We start from the raw sequence: 16,460 nt of genomic DNA, 5'->3' as shown, positions 1-16,460 counted from the left end.
CACACACACAGTCAGGACAGCGAGGAGGTGGTATTGCTGCTGCGTTTCAAACACGACCCCTCTGAGAGGTTCTGGTTGGGAAGTGTGTCAACGAACGGCGGTGATCACACACACACACACACACACACACACAGACACACACACACACACACAAACAGAGCGTTATCGTCTGATATTCTAATTAGTACGACATCAAAACAGGAAAGAGGTCCACCAGCTCCCAGCAGACACACAGCCTGTCCAACAGCCCTACCTTCACTCTGTGTGTGTGTGTGTGTGTGTGTGTGTGTGTGTGTGTGTGTGCGCCTCAGATCGACAATATGAGAAACTTTTCAGGTCGTTTCTGCTCCGGGGAGAAAAACTGTTACGTCGTCATTTCTTCAGATTGTTTTTGTCTCTTTGTTTCTTCTCGACAGCAGTTTTTCTTCTTCTCTTCTTCTGTTGTTGCTCGGAGACACTTCAGTGGGAATACAGCGGGAATCGAACCTGCGACAGTTTAACCACAACATTTTATAAACAGTTATGGATAATAATGAAACATAAGATTTATTCACTTTTTTATGACCCCAGAAAACTTGTGTTGGACATTTTCATTCATGTAACCTTGTGTTTTGTGTGTGTGTGTGTGTGTGTGTGTGTGTGTGTGTGTGTGTGTGTGTGTGGCGGTCGGCCAGGTGCCCTACTGTCACCCTGATTGAATCTGATCCTCGGGGGGGAACCGTCCTCCCAGAGGGGAGCTGTCTCCCAGGGGACACCGAGGCTGATGGACACATGAAGGACAGCTGCTCAAAGAGCAGTATTGTGTATAACAATAACAATAACAGTATTTGTGTTTTTTTTTTAAAAAAAGGTGTAAAACCTGTGATTAAATGTCTTTTTGAACATCGGAAACACCCCAAACTATCAGAATTTGACCCCTGCAGTCCAATAACACTTGGAAAGTCTCAGAGTTTTTCATTTTTTTAAAATATTTGTTAATATTAGTTCTCATTTATAATAATAATTATAATAATGTTAACATTTTTAATTGTTTTATATTTTATATAGTTTTTGTAAAACATGATTTTGAGTGATTTACAAAAATATTTATTCAACATAAAGACAACACATACAACATATAAGATGGGGGAGATGTTCACAATAAATTCACATACTTAAAGAGAAGAGCACCAGCAATATACAAGTATAACAAAACAGTAATAATAATGATAAAATATGAGCTAAATTTGAAAAAAAACAGAAAGAGGAAAAAACAATTTTAAAAAAACTAAAGCAAGGGGAAATAAAGACTAAAAAAAGAGGTAACTAGGTTTTCGGCATGAAAGGAGCCTGTTGTTTATTAAACCTGTCCATTTTAATCTTTAACCTTACAGTAATTCTTTTTCAACATTAAAAAAACCTTTTCAAAATGCTTTAAAGAAAAACGCCTTCATGGATGTTTTCTTTTCATTCATTTGGAAAACTGTGTTGTACGAGCTCGTCTCTGTGACCTTTGACCCTCTCTGCTGTCTGTGGTTGTCTGCACACACACACACACACACACACACACACACACACACACACACACACACCATCATCATCATCACACTGATTCTCTGAAAAAGTGTGTGAACAGAATAATGAAAAAACATGCATCAACCTGCCGTCCAATCACGTCTCTGCAGCTCCGTCTGAGGGAGGAGACGACGGATGGAGAGACTAAAAGAGGAGAAAAATCTCTATATATTTATATATGAGAGAGAAAAGTGGAGTTCATGACTGAAGACATGGACGGAAACAAGTGATGCAGAAGATTTTCTGAAGGAAAAGAAAAGAGCAAGAAGATTGAACATCAGAAATAAAGAAGAAACAGGATGAAGAAATAAAAACAAGATAAACATTAAAATTAAGAGAAGTGAAGCTCATAAACTGAACTGATGTGGAGGAACAAGTGAAGACAAATTAACAGAAGTAGAAGAAGAGAAGCTGCTTTCTTCGTCAGCGGTGAATTCAACTACAAACTCAAAGGTTAGTATTTTTTTAATAAAAAGAATGAACCCCCAAAAATCAAAATGATAGAGAAAATAAATAGAGAAAACACCCAAAATTTGAAAAATTGAGTAATATAAAAGATTGATTTATATCTGTTACTTTATGTTTTAAAAGAAATTAATAAGATTGTGTTGCTGTTTTTTTTTGTTATATTAATATTCAAACACAACATTGTATCATCTGAATATAATTTCATATTTTCTTTTTTAATATTATTTAATATTTTCTTTTTTTAAAAATGTATCATGATCAACTACAAAAAGCTGGTCATATCTATCAGCAATAATCAATATTTAATTTGTCAATGATATGTGTTTAATAATTGGTTTGCATTTTTTTAACAGTTCAATAAAATGCAAAGAAACTGAACAATAAATCAATATGCAGATTTATAAATATTACCATAATAATAAATATAAAATGCACTAATAAATATAAAAATATATATATTTTAAAGAATATGTTGTTTAACAACGTGAGTTTATTCAGATTAAACTGGAAATATAATAATAATAATAATAAATACTAAAGTCAAATATTTTAGTCATTGCTTATATACAAGCAACCATTCTAATTAATGAGATGAAAACCAGATGAATAAAGGAACTACTGAATCTTAATCAGCTCTCAGTGATTAGTGGATAATGTAGCAATAATGAATAGCTATTATTCATGTAAGAAATATCAATTATATCCTTAAGCTTTTCAGGAGGCTGAGCTGAAGCGTTGATCTGACTGAGACATGAGGATGACTCCGGACACCGAGGAGGTACAGATCTCATGCATATCATCTAAAATAAAATAATAACTAAAAATAATAATAATTTTGTTTCATATGTAGTTGTATGTGTGTGTGTCCTATCATGGTTATGTTGGTTAAAAATCTTACATTTTGCAAAAAAAAATGAAATTAAAGATAAATAAATGTACAACAAACTCATGACAAAAAATATCCCTGTTTATGCATTTAAAGATTTTTTATGATATAAATATAAAGAATAATAATGTGTTTTACTGTTTCTCAGTCCGTCAGGTGCACTGAGTCTGGCTGCAGCTGTTCGTGTTTCAAACCGGGAACTGTCACGCTAAGGTCATGTGATCGCTGTGGACACGGCTGGGTCGCACACGGTAAGACACACGCATGTACACACACGTGCACACATGTTAGTGTTATTATTTGTGAGGACATTTTGTTTTTCATTCTTTTGATACAAATAAAAAACTTTAACTTGGACTCTACATGTAGTTTAAAGGGTTAAACATGAAGGACCGTCTCTGCTGTCCCCTCATCTGTGGTCAAACAAGGTCATGTCCCCATAATGCAGGTGTTAAACTGAACTATGTCCTCACAAGGCAGCCAAAACACAATTCTAACTCAGAAGTTAGATGTTTTTTGGCAGTTAAATATAACTAGTTAAATTTAAAAGGACTGTCTTCTCATGGCAATGGCGTTCAGACAGGTCTGTGTCCCCGTAATGCAGGTGTCCTCCAAAAAATCTGTGTCCCCACAGTGCAGGTGTCCCTACAATAAGTGTGTTCGACATAATTGTGTTTCAGAACAGGAGGTCAAACAGGTTTATGTCCCCAACACACCCAAGAATACTTCAAAATAAAATAAAAATCCTAAAAAAAAATCTAAATTATAGAAGAAAACAATCTCAAGTTCAAAATAAAAACTATGAAAAATACACAAAAACCAAAAAAAGAAAATAAGAAAATAGAAAAAACACCTCAAACTCAAAATAACAAAAAATAGAAAACATCCCCCTGGTCAAAATTATAAAAAAAGAAAAAGAAAAATCACCCTAGACCTGAAAATAAAAATAGAAAAAAACACATGGAAAAAAATCTTAAGTTTAGAAAATTCTTCAGCACTTTGAAAATGTGAAAAAACAACAAACACACATTTCAGCTCCTCTGTAAACTCTCAGGGTTCAAGTCAAAGACAAAATCTGCAGTTTGACAACATCACACACACACACACACACACACACACACACACCCTGCAGATGTTTTCTGTCGCCACGGTGACATGAAGTCAGGTGTCGCTGTCATCACATCACCAACAACATCTGGAGAGAGCATCTGCGTGCGCACACACACACACACACACACACACACACACACACACGTACATTATGCAGACTTTTTCTTGTCGACGTTAAAGTTTTTAATTTAACTTTCAAAAGATTTAACTGAGGTCGTTTACTGTTTCTGATTGTTTGGGTTTTTTTTCTTTTTTGGAGATGCACCTAATGAAAGGGTTAAATTTTGAGGTATAATTCTCTGTCGTGTTTTCTTCTGCAGCTCTGGCGAAGCTCCAGTTTCAGGCCCAGCCTCCGTCCGTCTGCGGCCCAGTGGAGGTGGCTCTTCCTGGGCTGGTGTTCGACCTGAGCTCCCTGGTCCTGTACGGAGCTCAGGCCGTCCCTGTTCGGCTGAAGATCCTGCTGGACCGCCTGTACAGCGTCCTCGCCCCAGAACAGGTAAACCTGGATCTTTCCTAAAAACAGCAGCTGATGGAGAAACTTTCACAGGTTCTGAATGAAACTCCGGAGAAAGATATTTGAATGTTGAGTCTCATTTTCAGCTCATCAAAAACCGATAATTTTACCGACCAGAAGCATCTGACAGCTCGGGACTGAGACTCAACTAAGCACTGATTTTCTTTTCCTACAAACAGAACCTTTAAAAATGAGGAAAAATCCCAAATTAACGTAAATACGCAGTTATGTTTCCTTTGTGTGTTTTTTGTCGTCTTCAGGTCGGCCACATCCTGCACGCTCTGGGCTGGAGTTTGGGAGATTATGTTCGAGGCTACATGCTGCAGGTAAAAACGTACAACTCTGTGATTTTACAGTGAAATCTGCTGTCTGATGATAAATGTAAGCTGCTAAAACATAAATATTGGATATTGAAACCTGGGCAAATCTGCTTACTTGATTTCTTTCAAATAATGAAAAAAAGGCCATGAGCGACTGAAAAGAAATGACCCAGAAATTAGCAAGAAAATGAGCAAGACAAATAAACACTAAAAATGCTAAAAGAATACATTTTTAAAAAAGTGACGAAGAAAAATGTCTCCAAATGCTGCAAAAAAAAACAAAACAAAAAATCAGATAAAGGGCTCCAAAAGCTGAAATAAAAAACAAACAAAAAAACGAGTCCTGTAATATTGTGATATTATTTTAAGGCCACGTCGCTCTAAAACTGAGCATGTGTTTATTCTGGATTTTTAAGCTCAACTTTTTGTCTTCAGGTGTGAATGTTGATCTGCTCGTTTTGCCACTTTTATTCGTTCACTTCGGGGTTCATTTCTCTCCAGCACCCCGGGGGGCTGGTGCTGGACCGCTGGCTGATGGTGACCACAGAAGAAGAGCTACTCATCCTCAAGCAGTTCCTTCGTTTTGGCGAGACGCGGCCCATCGTGGAGCTGATGACGCGTCAGTGCCTGGCGGCTGTCGGTCACCGCTCAGACCCGGAGCTAAGCCCCGCCCCAAAGAGCTGCCAGTCAAACACGTTCGATGAGCGAAGCGGAGAACAGTTTAGAAACACGAGGGGAGATCCACGATTTAAGAAAAACAGTCCTGCTGACGACAACGACGTCGCCCAGCATTTTGAAAATGTTCCCGGCGGACCGTCTCTGCTGCTGCCTTTCCACTTTCCAAGCCCCGCCCTCCACTGTTTGGCCCCGCCCACAAAGGCAATCAAACAAAATTACTCATTATTACAAGATCAACCGCTGCAAAAACGGGAAACTAGTTAAATCATTTTTTAAGCACTCGAGGGGACTTATGTCCTTTATTTTGGCTTATGGGAGGGACATTCAACTTTAAATAGCTGTATTTTTATTATTTTTATTTATTTTACCGGAGACTTTTACAGAAATCATGACTTCCAAATTTCTGGGAGTAAGTGATGGAGGCATGTTTTCTTTAAAAGATGTTGGCTTTATTTTGTTTGTTTGGTGATTTGTTTATACTTTAACATTTTTTGGGGCATTTTTTCTTCCTCTTTATTTTTTTTTCTTTAATTTTTGTGATTTAAAAATGGTAATTTCCTCTTACAATTATATTTCTTTAAAGAATTCTTGGCAATTTTTTAAAAAATTAAAATTATATGAAATATTAAATATTGTGATTATGTTTTTTTTCTTTAAGGATTTTTGACTATTTGAATATATTATATATTTTTTCTTTCAAATTTTTGGTGGTTTTTAAAGAAAACATGCCTGCCAAAATAAAAAGTGCCAAAAATGACTCCATTGGTCAGAGCCAGAAATTGTGAAAACTGAAATCATTATAAGATTTTCAGATCACATCACTGATGCCACTGACGACAACATTCCCTTTTTTTTGTATATCAGGAGCTGGTTTCTCCCGGGAAGCTAACACAGTGTCTACGGAGGCTCAGTGGGACCAAACTGTCCGAGAGACACAAGCAGGACAGCAGAAGAAGAGACCCGGAGGACGATGTCATTTTGCATCGATCTGAAGCCGAAGCGGGTTTTAAAATCAAAGCCGACCCTGACCGGCCGAACCCGGCCCGCTCAGTGTGGCACCGGGACCCCCGGGGCCACAGCGACCACGAGTCGGACCCTCACCGGGGCCCGGCCAAAAGGGACAACACCTCCTCACTCTCTGCTTCCTTCAACTCCTCATTCGCTCCTTCTTCATCACACCATCCCGGCATCTCCTCCTCCTCTGCCTCAAAGATTCCTCAGAAGCTGCACAGCTCCTCGTCTTTCTCTCTCAGTCCTCTGCCGTCCTTCTCCTCGTCCTTCCTCTGTCCTCTTCCGACCTCCTCCTTTTCCTCCTCCCTCCCTCCTCTCACCTCCTCGTCCTCCTCCCTCCGTCCTCTCCCCTCCTCACTCTGCTCCCTCCCTTCTCTTTCACCTGCAGGAGGTCGAAAAGGGAGAGTCTGCTGTGGAGTCTGTGGGAAAAGCTTCTACGACAAAGGTAAGTTTCAGTCCTCAGAGTGAACGCAAAGTTTACTTTAGATCCTTTAATTTAGGGGAAATCAAATAATTCACCATCAAAATAAAGTGATTGACTCTGTGAATAGTTTTTATCCTTTTAGTCTCCACAAGGTGTCAGAGACATAAAACAGCATCGACAGAGGACACAGCTGAGACACTAACGTCCCAAAATCCTAGAAACGTCCTGAAATAAAAGAAATGTCCTAAAATCCAAGAAACATCTTAAATTCACAGATATGTCATAAAATCCTGCAAATGTCTTAAAATCTTAGAAATGTTCTGAAACACTTTAAATGTCCCCAAATCCTTCAAATGTCCCAAAGTCAGTGAGTACCAGCCTAAAATCCTATAGATGTCCGAAAATCCTGGACATGTACTTAAGTTCTAAAAGCATCCTAAAATCCTAAAAATGTCCTAAAGTCGTAGAAATGTTGCTAAATCCAAGAATCCTGGAAAAGTGTTAAAATCTGAGAAATGTCCTAAAATCTTAGAAATGTTGTAAAAGTCCTAGAAACATCTTAAAATATGTTAAAGGCTCAAAAATCTGTTAAATGTACTAAAATTCTAGATGTGCCCCAAAATCCTAGAAGAATCTTGAAATCCTAGAAATCTCCTAAAATCCTGTAATCATCCCCAAATCCTTGAAATGTGCCAAAATCCTTAAAACGACCAAAAATCTACAAAATGTCCTAAAATCCTTAAAACATGTTAAAATCTGAGAAATGTCCTAAAATCCTAGAAATATCAAAAAATCCTTGAAATGTTCTAAAATACGAGAAATATCATAAAGTCCGAGAAACATCACAGAAACTGAGAAATTAATTAATGAAATAAATAAAATCAAGAAACGGCGTTCCACAGGGTTCAATTCGAGGTCCTCTGCTGGTCTTCAGGAAACAGAAGAATTTAACTCTTTACTCCGGAGAAACGAGTTCACAGTGGCGTTGTGATGTTTGTCGGTCGTGAATCTTCTTTGTCGTCGTCGTGGTGCATGTTTGTGCTGGATTTGTGCCGTTTCGAGAAACAGAGCAGCTGATGTGAAAAGTCCGTCAGGTGGCTCCATCTCTGTCCTTCTCGTTTGTGCAGGAACGCTGAAGATCCACTACAACGCCGTCCACCTGAAGATCAAACACCGCTGCACGGTGGCGGGCTGCACCATGGTCTTCAGCTCGCTGCGCAGCCGAAACCGACACAGCGCCAACCCGAACCCGCGGCTGCACACGGGCGCCGGCAGAGACGCACACAGAAACGCACACTCCAACACAAGCGCAGACACACAAACACACAACGCTCCCAGAAGCAACACTCACGTGTGTAAGGACAAAGACGTCAGCGACACACTTTGGCAGCAAGAGGATGACGCGCACACGTGCGCACACGCCGTAAGAAACGGTTTAAACGGTCATATGAACGCCAAACATGGCTGCGGTGATGACACGCCCCCTCAAGCCCCTCCTCCTCCTTTTCCCCAAACACGGAGCCAAGACGCCAAACAGCACTTCACCCCGAGTGACTCCAGATCTGCCCCGCACCTCCCGGTCCCACCTCCTCCCCCGCTCCTCCCCCTGAAAATTGAACGCTGTCGCCACCCGCTGCACACCAACCACATGGCGCCTCCTTCCCGCACTGGCCCCGCCCACATCACCACCTGCAGACCTGGGTCACATGACTGCGAGGTCACAGAGTCTCGCAACAGCCCGCCGACCACTCGTCCGCTCCGGTGGGAGTCAGGCGACCCCGTCCCGAAGAAGAAGCCGAGGAAGTCAAGCATGCCGGTGAAAATAGAAAGAGAGAAGGCGGAGGGGACGAGAGACGAGGAGGAGGAGGAGGGTTGAATGTTGCTTAGCAACAAAATCTCGATTAACTCGACGTAACGCCAAAATCACGTTGACTTAGAGCAACAGCCCATCGCAGCAGCTCCATACATGTTTTTAGGATTTTAGGGCATTTCAAGGATTTTAGGACATTTCTAGGCAGTTTTCTGATCTCTGGACGTTTTACACGACTGCAGGTTCAACAAAGTTTGACAAAGAACAATGTCTCAGAAAACTACAGCTGAAATTTATTTGTATAAATGGTTTCATTAACTAAAGTAAATACGAGGGTTGTGTGTGTGTGTGTGAGTGTGAGTGTGAGTGTGTGTGTGTGTGTGTGTGTGTGTGTGTGTGTGTGTGTGTGTGTGTGTGTGTGTGTGTGTGTGTGTGTGTGTGTGTGTGTGTGTGTGTGTGTGTGTGTGTGTGAGTGTGTATCCTGATAAATGTGAATACTCACTGAACAGCATGCTGCTCTGTGATGGAGCGCCCTCCTGTGATCGTTGTCTCTTACTGCAATAAAAACCTAAACTCTAAGTACTACTTTAAGTAGACTTTAAAATAAAAACTAATTTTCGAGTCGTTTTTTTGTCTTTTTCTAATTTATTGCACTTTCCGCCTTTTAAATCCATGTTTTCAAAATCAGTCTGCTCACATCTCAAAGGTTAATGATAAAATAAAATAAATAAATAACCCCACAGATGTCCTTCCAGGTTTCAAAGGGTTAATGTTCAAATGTGATTATTTATTATCACCATTATTATTATTATTATTATTATTATTATTATTATTATTATTATTATTATTATTGTTGTTGTTGTTGTTGTTGTTGTTTACCTTTTGTTAAAAATGAAATTTTATTTCTTTTATTTGAATTTTATTGTCTCTCCATCAGAGCAGAGGACAGCCACCGGAACTCGTGCTCAGGTCTCGGTTTCCACTCGGAGCGCATTTGCGCGCGCGCCGCGATCAGGTACGGGTGCAGATAAACAATGCAAACGGTCCGTGAGTCAGACACCGACGCGGAGCTGCGGTTTGGGCACAGACTCGGTCCGTAGTTCAGTAAAATGTCCAAAGCTGAGACTCTGAGACAGTTCGTCGCGCGGAGACTCGCCGCCGCCTCGCAGGAGATCTTAGCGGCGGTGGACGGACTCGTCGCCGGGTACGAGGAGGAGGCTGCGGGCTACAGGGAGGAGATCGGCCGGCAGAGGAGACAGCTGCAGCTCCTGCAGGCTCAGCTCACCTGCAGCGCGGCAGGTCCGGCGTTTATGTCTTTGCCGTAACACATTCAAATCCTAAAGTCCTGAGAAACAGACGTGCCGGACTCCATTAAGATGTTGCGCAATTTAAAATGTATTTGGTTGCAGAAACTAATGCGCACATAATATCACAAAATTTAAGGTGTTTCTTTAATCACAGTGACTTTGACTTTAATTCGGCTTTGCTTTAATGACCAATGAGCTCATTAGTTATTAATTTGAAATTGAATTGATTTGATTTGACTCGCACTGCAAACGGGTCAAGTTAACTCGAGTTAAACCCAAGATTTATGGGTATTTTCCGTCATGTTTTGCTGCTTACTGCATGCCGAATTCAAACTTCCATACCAGCGCTGTCTTTATTCATATTAAATGATATTTGCTCTACATTTAAGATCTAACTTAGAGTGAGATTAATTAAATTAGCAGATTTTCTTATTGAGTCTGGTACATGTCCCCTCAAACAGCAGCGACACTCAGCCTGCTTTGCGTGGGGGCCACATGTGTCAGGGGCCAGTCGCAGAAGGACATTAGGACATTTCTATGCTTTTAGGACCTTTTTTGGATTTTGGGACACATCTTGGATTTTAGGGCATTGACACTTGAGGACATTTCTGGGATTTAGGACATTTGTAGTCGTTTTGGGACATTTTTTCTTAAATTTTAATAATTTTAGAACCTGTCTAGGATTTTCTAGGAAATAGCTGATTTTTCGTGTGTTGTCCAGGTGTGAAGCGCAGCAGGAGCCTTGACTCTGTGGAGGAAGACGAGGACGATGAAGACGAAGAGTCTGCTGAGCACCGAGACAAGCTGGAGGACTCGACCAATCAAACTCCTTCAAGGTTCGACTGCAAACCGCCACTTTTTCTTCTCCGTTTACTTCAGAGTGAGAAAGAAAAGATTTGTCTTTAAAAAATAATGTTTCTTTGTGAATTTAAATGAACATTGAATTGGTGTAAAGTTACTTTATTTCCATATAGAAATATTAAAAAAAAAAATCTCTATATTTCCTCCCCTTTGTGTATTTTTTATCATCAGCTACATTTTACTTTTCTGTTGTGAATCCCAAAGTATCTGAATCAGTCGGCAGGAAAATTATTAGATTTTATCAGTAAATTCAGAATAATTCGTCCGAATAAAATTTAATAGTGAGTCTTTAATCTAAAATACAACAAACTGTGAGCAAATATTTCAGAGTCCAAGGTCCCCAAAATTTGAATCTGATGAAATTTTTTAACTTTGCGGTCTTTACTAATTTTGTACATTTTAATGTAACATAAGGCAAACATATATATACACTTTACTCTATACTCGACATCATGCATATTTATATTTCTAGATATTTTACAAACTGGTGTGAAAACTGAATTATATTTCAGGTGTTTTTATTTTATATTTTTACTCTCTAAAGTAACTTATTTAAGTAATTTTTATTTTCTGTAAATCTCTGCAGTTCATATCAGAGCGACTGTAATTTACCATCGTTTCTCCTCCACAGATCAATAAATTATTGTGATTTTGATGTTATTCTCCCTCAGATGTCGCTATAAGAAGAGGAAACCTGGCAGACCTCAGATCAGCAATACTCAGAACCACGTAGACCTCAAGATCCGCATCCTGGAGGACTCTGACAGCGACGTGCTCTCAAACTACGGTACGGTATTCACAAAAAACGTCTTACAGGGAAAAAATAACCGGAAAATATTAATGGAAAATGACAAAAAAATTGCCCCAAAAATATGTAGGGAAAAAAAGGTCAATATTTTTTTCCTTAACTGTCGCCAAAATTAAAAAAAAAAGAAAAAGTCGACATTTCTTTAGGGAAAAAAAAATCCAAGCATTTTTTAAAAAAAATTTCATTCTTAAAATTTTCTTTGAACTTTTTTTTTCTTTGCCAAAAATCGCCAAAAAACCTTCTAAAGAAAAAGCTTTTTTGAAACCTTAGTTGTCATATATGATATGTAATAACCTGCATAAGTCAAGACTGGTTTATTTTTTTGGGTATTTTTGTGTCGGTGGGCATTCGTGTAAACGACAAACACGTATGTTCGTATATTCACGATTACATTTTGGAAATAAAGTTGCCAAACTTTTTCCTTAAAAAATTTCCAGAAAGATTTAAAGATAAAACTGAACCTGTGAGTTTGTTGAAATGAGTGAAAGCGTCCTCAGTTTTTTGTCTTTGCTCCGTCAGTTCTGCAGAAAAGTCCGCTGCTGAAGCTCAGGTGTCCTCGCGGCCTGCAGGAGACGGACTTCGTGGACTTTCTGAGGTCCTCCTTCCCTCAGCTGTCCGGAGGCGACAGACGCTTTGACCTCCTGACCTGCGACAAAAGACGGAGGTTACAGCCTCTGACGGCGCGGACGCTGACGGCGGAGGAGATCCACGGAAACCTCGGCGGCGCGGGATGGAGGTCGACGCTCTACATCAGACTCAAGGTTCTTTCACTTATTCACAAAATAAACGTCCCGTTTTTTTCTGCGTGACAGCAATATGTTTTTGTTCTTCTGTCCTCCTTGTGAGCGGGACATCTTTGACTCACTTTGACTCCACGGCGCTCTGATTCGATGGTCGTCAGAGGTCACGGTGACCTCTCGTCCTTTTATGAGACGGGGTCTGTCCACCGCAGCGTTTTCAAGAGCGCAGATCTAGGACCCTTCGTTTTTATTTACGCGCATTTTTTGGACGAAGGTCAAAGCGAACTGTGATCTTTCGTCTGTCTCATTTAGTGACCGTGATATCTCAAGAAGGCTTTAAATGAGACTTTGTCAAATTTGGCACAAACATCCACGTGGACTAAGAATGGACTGATTTGAATTTGGTGGTCAAAGGTCAAAAGTCAGGATCACTGAAACCTCGTTTCTTGCTTTCTTGTAAATGTGATATTTCAAGAACATATTGAGAGAATTTCTTCAAATTTGGCACAAACATCCACAAGATTAACTGATTAGACTTTGGTGTTCAAAGGTCACTGTGACTTTGCATTAGTCTTATTTTGTGAACGTGATATCTCAAGAACACCTTGATGCAACTTCGTCAGATTTGGCACAAACACTGATTTAATCAAAAAATGAACTGATGAGAATTTGGTGGTCAAAGGTCACCGTGAAGCTGGCCACAACTCAAGAATTCATTAACTAATTATGATAAAATGTCACACAAAACTGATCGGTCAGCTTCACGGTGACATCATGTTTTCGGCGTCTCAGAAGCGTCTCGTTTTCTCTGACATGGATGGAAACCAGAAGAGAAACTTAGATAATTCACATACGGGCATAAAACTGCCTGCTGGGAGTTCTAGTTTTTAAATGGTCTCAGGAGTAATGCAACCTTTATTTTTCAGACACAAAATGAACCTCAGGCCGGCGAGGAGGAGACTCGTCCTCTGCAGACGAAAGAGGACATCACTGATGACTCTCTGTCCACCGCTGCCGTGGTGACGAGAGACGAAACTGGTCCTCAAACAAGGTAATTTAAAAGAACTGTCACCCGTCACCGTGACGGAGTTAAATATGCACTAAGTGGCTTAAAGTATGTGGACACCTGAGTTTTACAGCCACATGTGATAGCTGAACAAGTGCACGGCAGGCGTAGAACAAATGTGCTAGTTTACCTTTGGCCTTTTTAAAGAAGAGAAAATTTGATCTTTAGAGGTCACAAAAAACATTTAAGAGAAAAAGAGATTTTTTTCTTGAGAAAAATTGGGGAAAAAGAAGTTTTTGTTAGTTGACGTTAGTTTGTCCTCTAAAATAAAAAGTAAAAACAAAAAATCAACAAAAAATTAAAAATAAAAAAAAAATTGCCAAAATATCCAGATTTTTTCAGAAAAATTGCCAAAAATTTTAAACGAAAAAAATCACCACATTTTTAAAGAAAAAATAAAAGCCTTAAAAAAACTCAAAAAAAAATTGAGAAAAATAAATTACCAAAATTTTTGAAGGCATGTTTTTTTTTTTTTTTTTTTTTTTAAATTAGCAGTAATATAAATAAGTAATTGTACTTAAGTTGCGTGAAAGAGCATTTTGGAACTCAGTATTAAGTGTCTTTATGGCTTACCTTGATGGGAAAGATTTTTGACTCTGCTGCAGATATTCATAAGTGGAGATTGCACAGATGTTTGCTTGGTTTTATGTACCAACGTTTCAGACAGACTGAAAACACGTCATTTTTGCTCCTGGTTCCCACAGCTGCCTTGTTCAGCAGGTCGAAGGTCGCGGAGGAGACGTTGTGTCCAGCTGCTCAACATCACAAAAAGACGTGGGAACAGAACAAGCTGAAGATGAAGATTTTGGGATATCAGATCCAGCTGAGAGTAAAGGTAGTGATGATGTTGAGAAGGAAGAAGAAAGAGAAGAAGCGAACGACAGCGACGACGACTGGAAACCAGACAAGAGCGACGCAGAGCCGAAAGAAAGTGACTCTGAACTGCAGACGACAAAAAGGCAAAAAAACAAAAAACGTTCTGGCTTCAGAACCACTGAGTCAAAAACTGAAGACGGCGATGACTCTTTCGCCTGTAAAGTCTGCAGAGTTTTGCACAAATCAGAAGTCGCGCTTGTCAAACACGTCTGGAGTCACGTGGACGATTCGGGAAGTCTGTGTGGAGCGTGCGGCGAGCTTTCAGAGTCCGTTGAGGCGTTAAAGGATCATTTTCAGAGTCGCCACAAAACTGAGGACTGCCATATTTGCGGCGAGTCTTTCCTCACTGTTCTCAGCCTCAATGAGCACGTGGCGGCGCACTCAGGGGAGAAACCGTACGAATGCGATGTTTGCCACGACGCATTTGCATTGAAGGTGACCCTGGAGGATCACCAGAAATGCCACAAGACCGGTAAGATGCACAAATGCTACACTTGTCCTAAAGTGTTCGCCCTGAAGGAACAGCTGAAAGCTCACCGCAGGACTCACACCAACAAAAAGACGCACCTCTGCGGTGTGTGCGGAAAATCTCTCAGTGACTACAGATCCTTATCCCGCCACAAGATGACCCACTCTGGGGAAAGACCCCACAGCTGCGAGGTCTGCGGGAGGCGTTTCAAACTCCCGGGGACGCTGAGACAACACGAGAAGATTCACACGGACAGAGAGCGGTCGTACCTCTGCGACGTCTGCTGCAAAATGTTCCTCACCAGCAAGCAGCTGCAGATCCACATGAGGCGGCACACCAACGAGAAGCCGTACCACTGCGGCGAATGCGGCCGGGGATTCACCACCAAAGGACCGCTGACTATTCACATGCGGATCCACACCGGAGAGACGCCGTACCGCTGCCCGGAGTGCGGCTGGGCTTTCAAACGCAAGACCAATTTGGATAACCATGTGACGGTCCACTCCGGCCTCAAACCGTTCGTTTGCGGGGTTTGTGGGAAAGCATGCGCACGTAAATCGTATTTGACCGTTCACATGAGGACCCATAACGGGGAGCGGCCGTTCAAGTGTTCGCTGTGTGACAAAGCCTTCACTCAGAGCCACTGTCTGAAGACACACATGAAGAGCCACCTGGTGGCAGAAGCTGCAACGTGACGCTGACAAAATGTGAATTATTGTTTTTTTGTATTTCATTTCATTTCTCTTAAGTTATGTAAAGGCTCCTGTAAACTGTGCAAAGTTCACCGCATGCCAAGTTCACTGAGGCGGTCAGTGAAATAAAAACCTGGTAAACTGTCGTGTTATTAACTGCAGCGAATATCCTTGACCATTACGCATGTCTGGCCAAATCTGGCCCCTGATATGGTGTCAGGTGGCCCCCCAACCATTTTCTAATCAAAACAAAGTGATTCACAAAGGGAATTGTGTTCGTACTGTTAATATCCAGAGACATAAAACAGCATCAAAATAGAGCTTGTTGATCAAAAAAAGTGCCAGTGGAGGATCCCCCACCGCCCCGACAGAGGACACAGCTGAGACCATAATTGTCAGTAATTGCAGAACGGGTAGCCACTAGCTTGCTCCCAGTCGACCTGGATTGGTGCATCAGAGCGGCCGAGGTTAACATGAGCGAACTAATGAAGACCGAAACGTGGGCGCTTTGTTTCTGCGTGTTAACACAAACATCTGACAAGCACTCGGGTCGACATGCTCTGATGCCTCCAGTCTCAGTTGCGTTGTTTTGTGAGTGTGGCTCATTGCTGCTCCTCAGGGTCTCGTGATGATTCGATTCTTTCATATCGTAATTTCAGCGTATGATCTCTGCACACCTGTATCAGGCAAAAAACACAAGATGCTCAAAAACTCGATCGCACAATCATGACCAAGATGAGATCGATGCTTCATCGGTGTTTTTTCTTCTATCGTGTCGGTTAACTTCCCCACCTCTGATCAAAAGCAGCACTCAGCAGCTTCTCCAAGCTTTGTTATTCGAGTGGGGACTCTGAGACACGTTCAGT

General features: G+C 40.8%; 2 protein-coding genes across 2 annotated transcripts; both read left to right on the top strand.

Annotated features, from left to right (window-relative positions):
* Positions 1–3,035: 3,035 nt before the first annotated feature.
* On the top strand, positions 3,036–4,891 carry LOC148185799 (zinc finger protein basonuclin-2-like). Its single transcript, XM_088074047.1, has 3 exons — positions 3,036–3,159; positions 4,339–4,514; positions 4,793–4,891. The coding sequence occupies exons 1-3, from the start codon at positions 3,036–3,038 to the stop codon at positions 4,889–4,891; spliced, it is 399 nt and encodes a 132-aa protein (XP_087930173.1).
* Positions 4,892–9,723: 4,832 nt separating this feature from the next.
* LOC121962083 (uncharacterized) lies at positions 9,724–15,739 on the top strand. Its single transcript, XM_042512278.2, has 6 exons — positions 9,724–10,074; positions 10,804–10,918; positions 11,615–11,730; positions 12,271–12,512; positions 13,418–13,542; positions 14,262–15,739. The coding sequence occupies exons 1-6, from the start codon at positions 9,885–9,887 to the stop codon at positions 15,595–15,597; spliced, it is 2,124 nt and encodes a 707-aa protein (XP_042368212.2). The 5' UTR covers positions 9,724–9,884; the 3' UTR covers positions 15,598–15,739.
* Positions 15,740–16,460: the final 721 nt, after the last annotated feature.

Source organism: Plectropomus leopardus, chromosome 23, assembly GCF_026936395.1.
Source record: "Plectropomus leopardus strain MGB_pleo_1.0 chromosome 23, ASM2693639v1, whole genome shotgun sequence".
NCBI classification, from domain to species: domain Eukaryota; kingdom Metazoa; phylum Chordata; class Actinopteri; order Perciformes; family Serranidae; genus Plectropomus; species Plectropomus leopardus.
The sequence above is the reverse complement of the archived record's forward strand: the minus strand, read 5'-3'. Positions and strand labels throughout refer to the sequence as shown.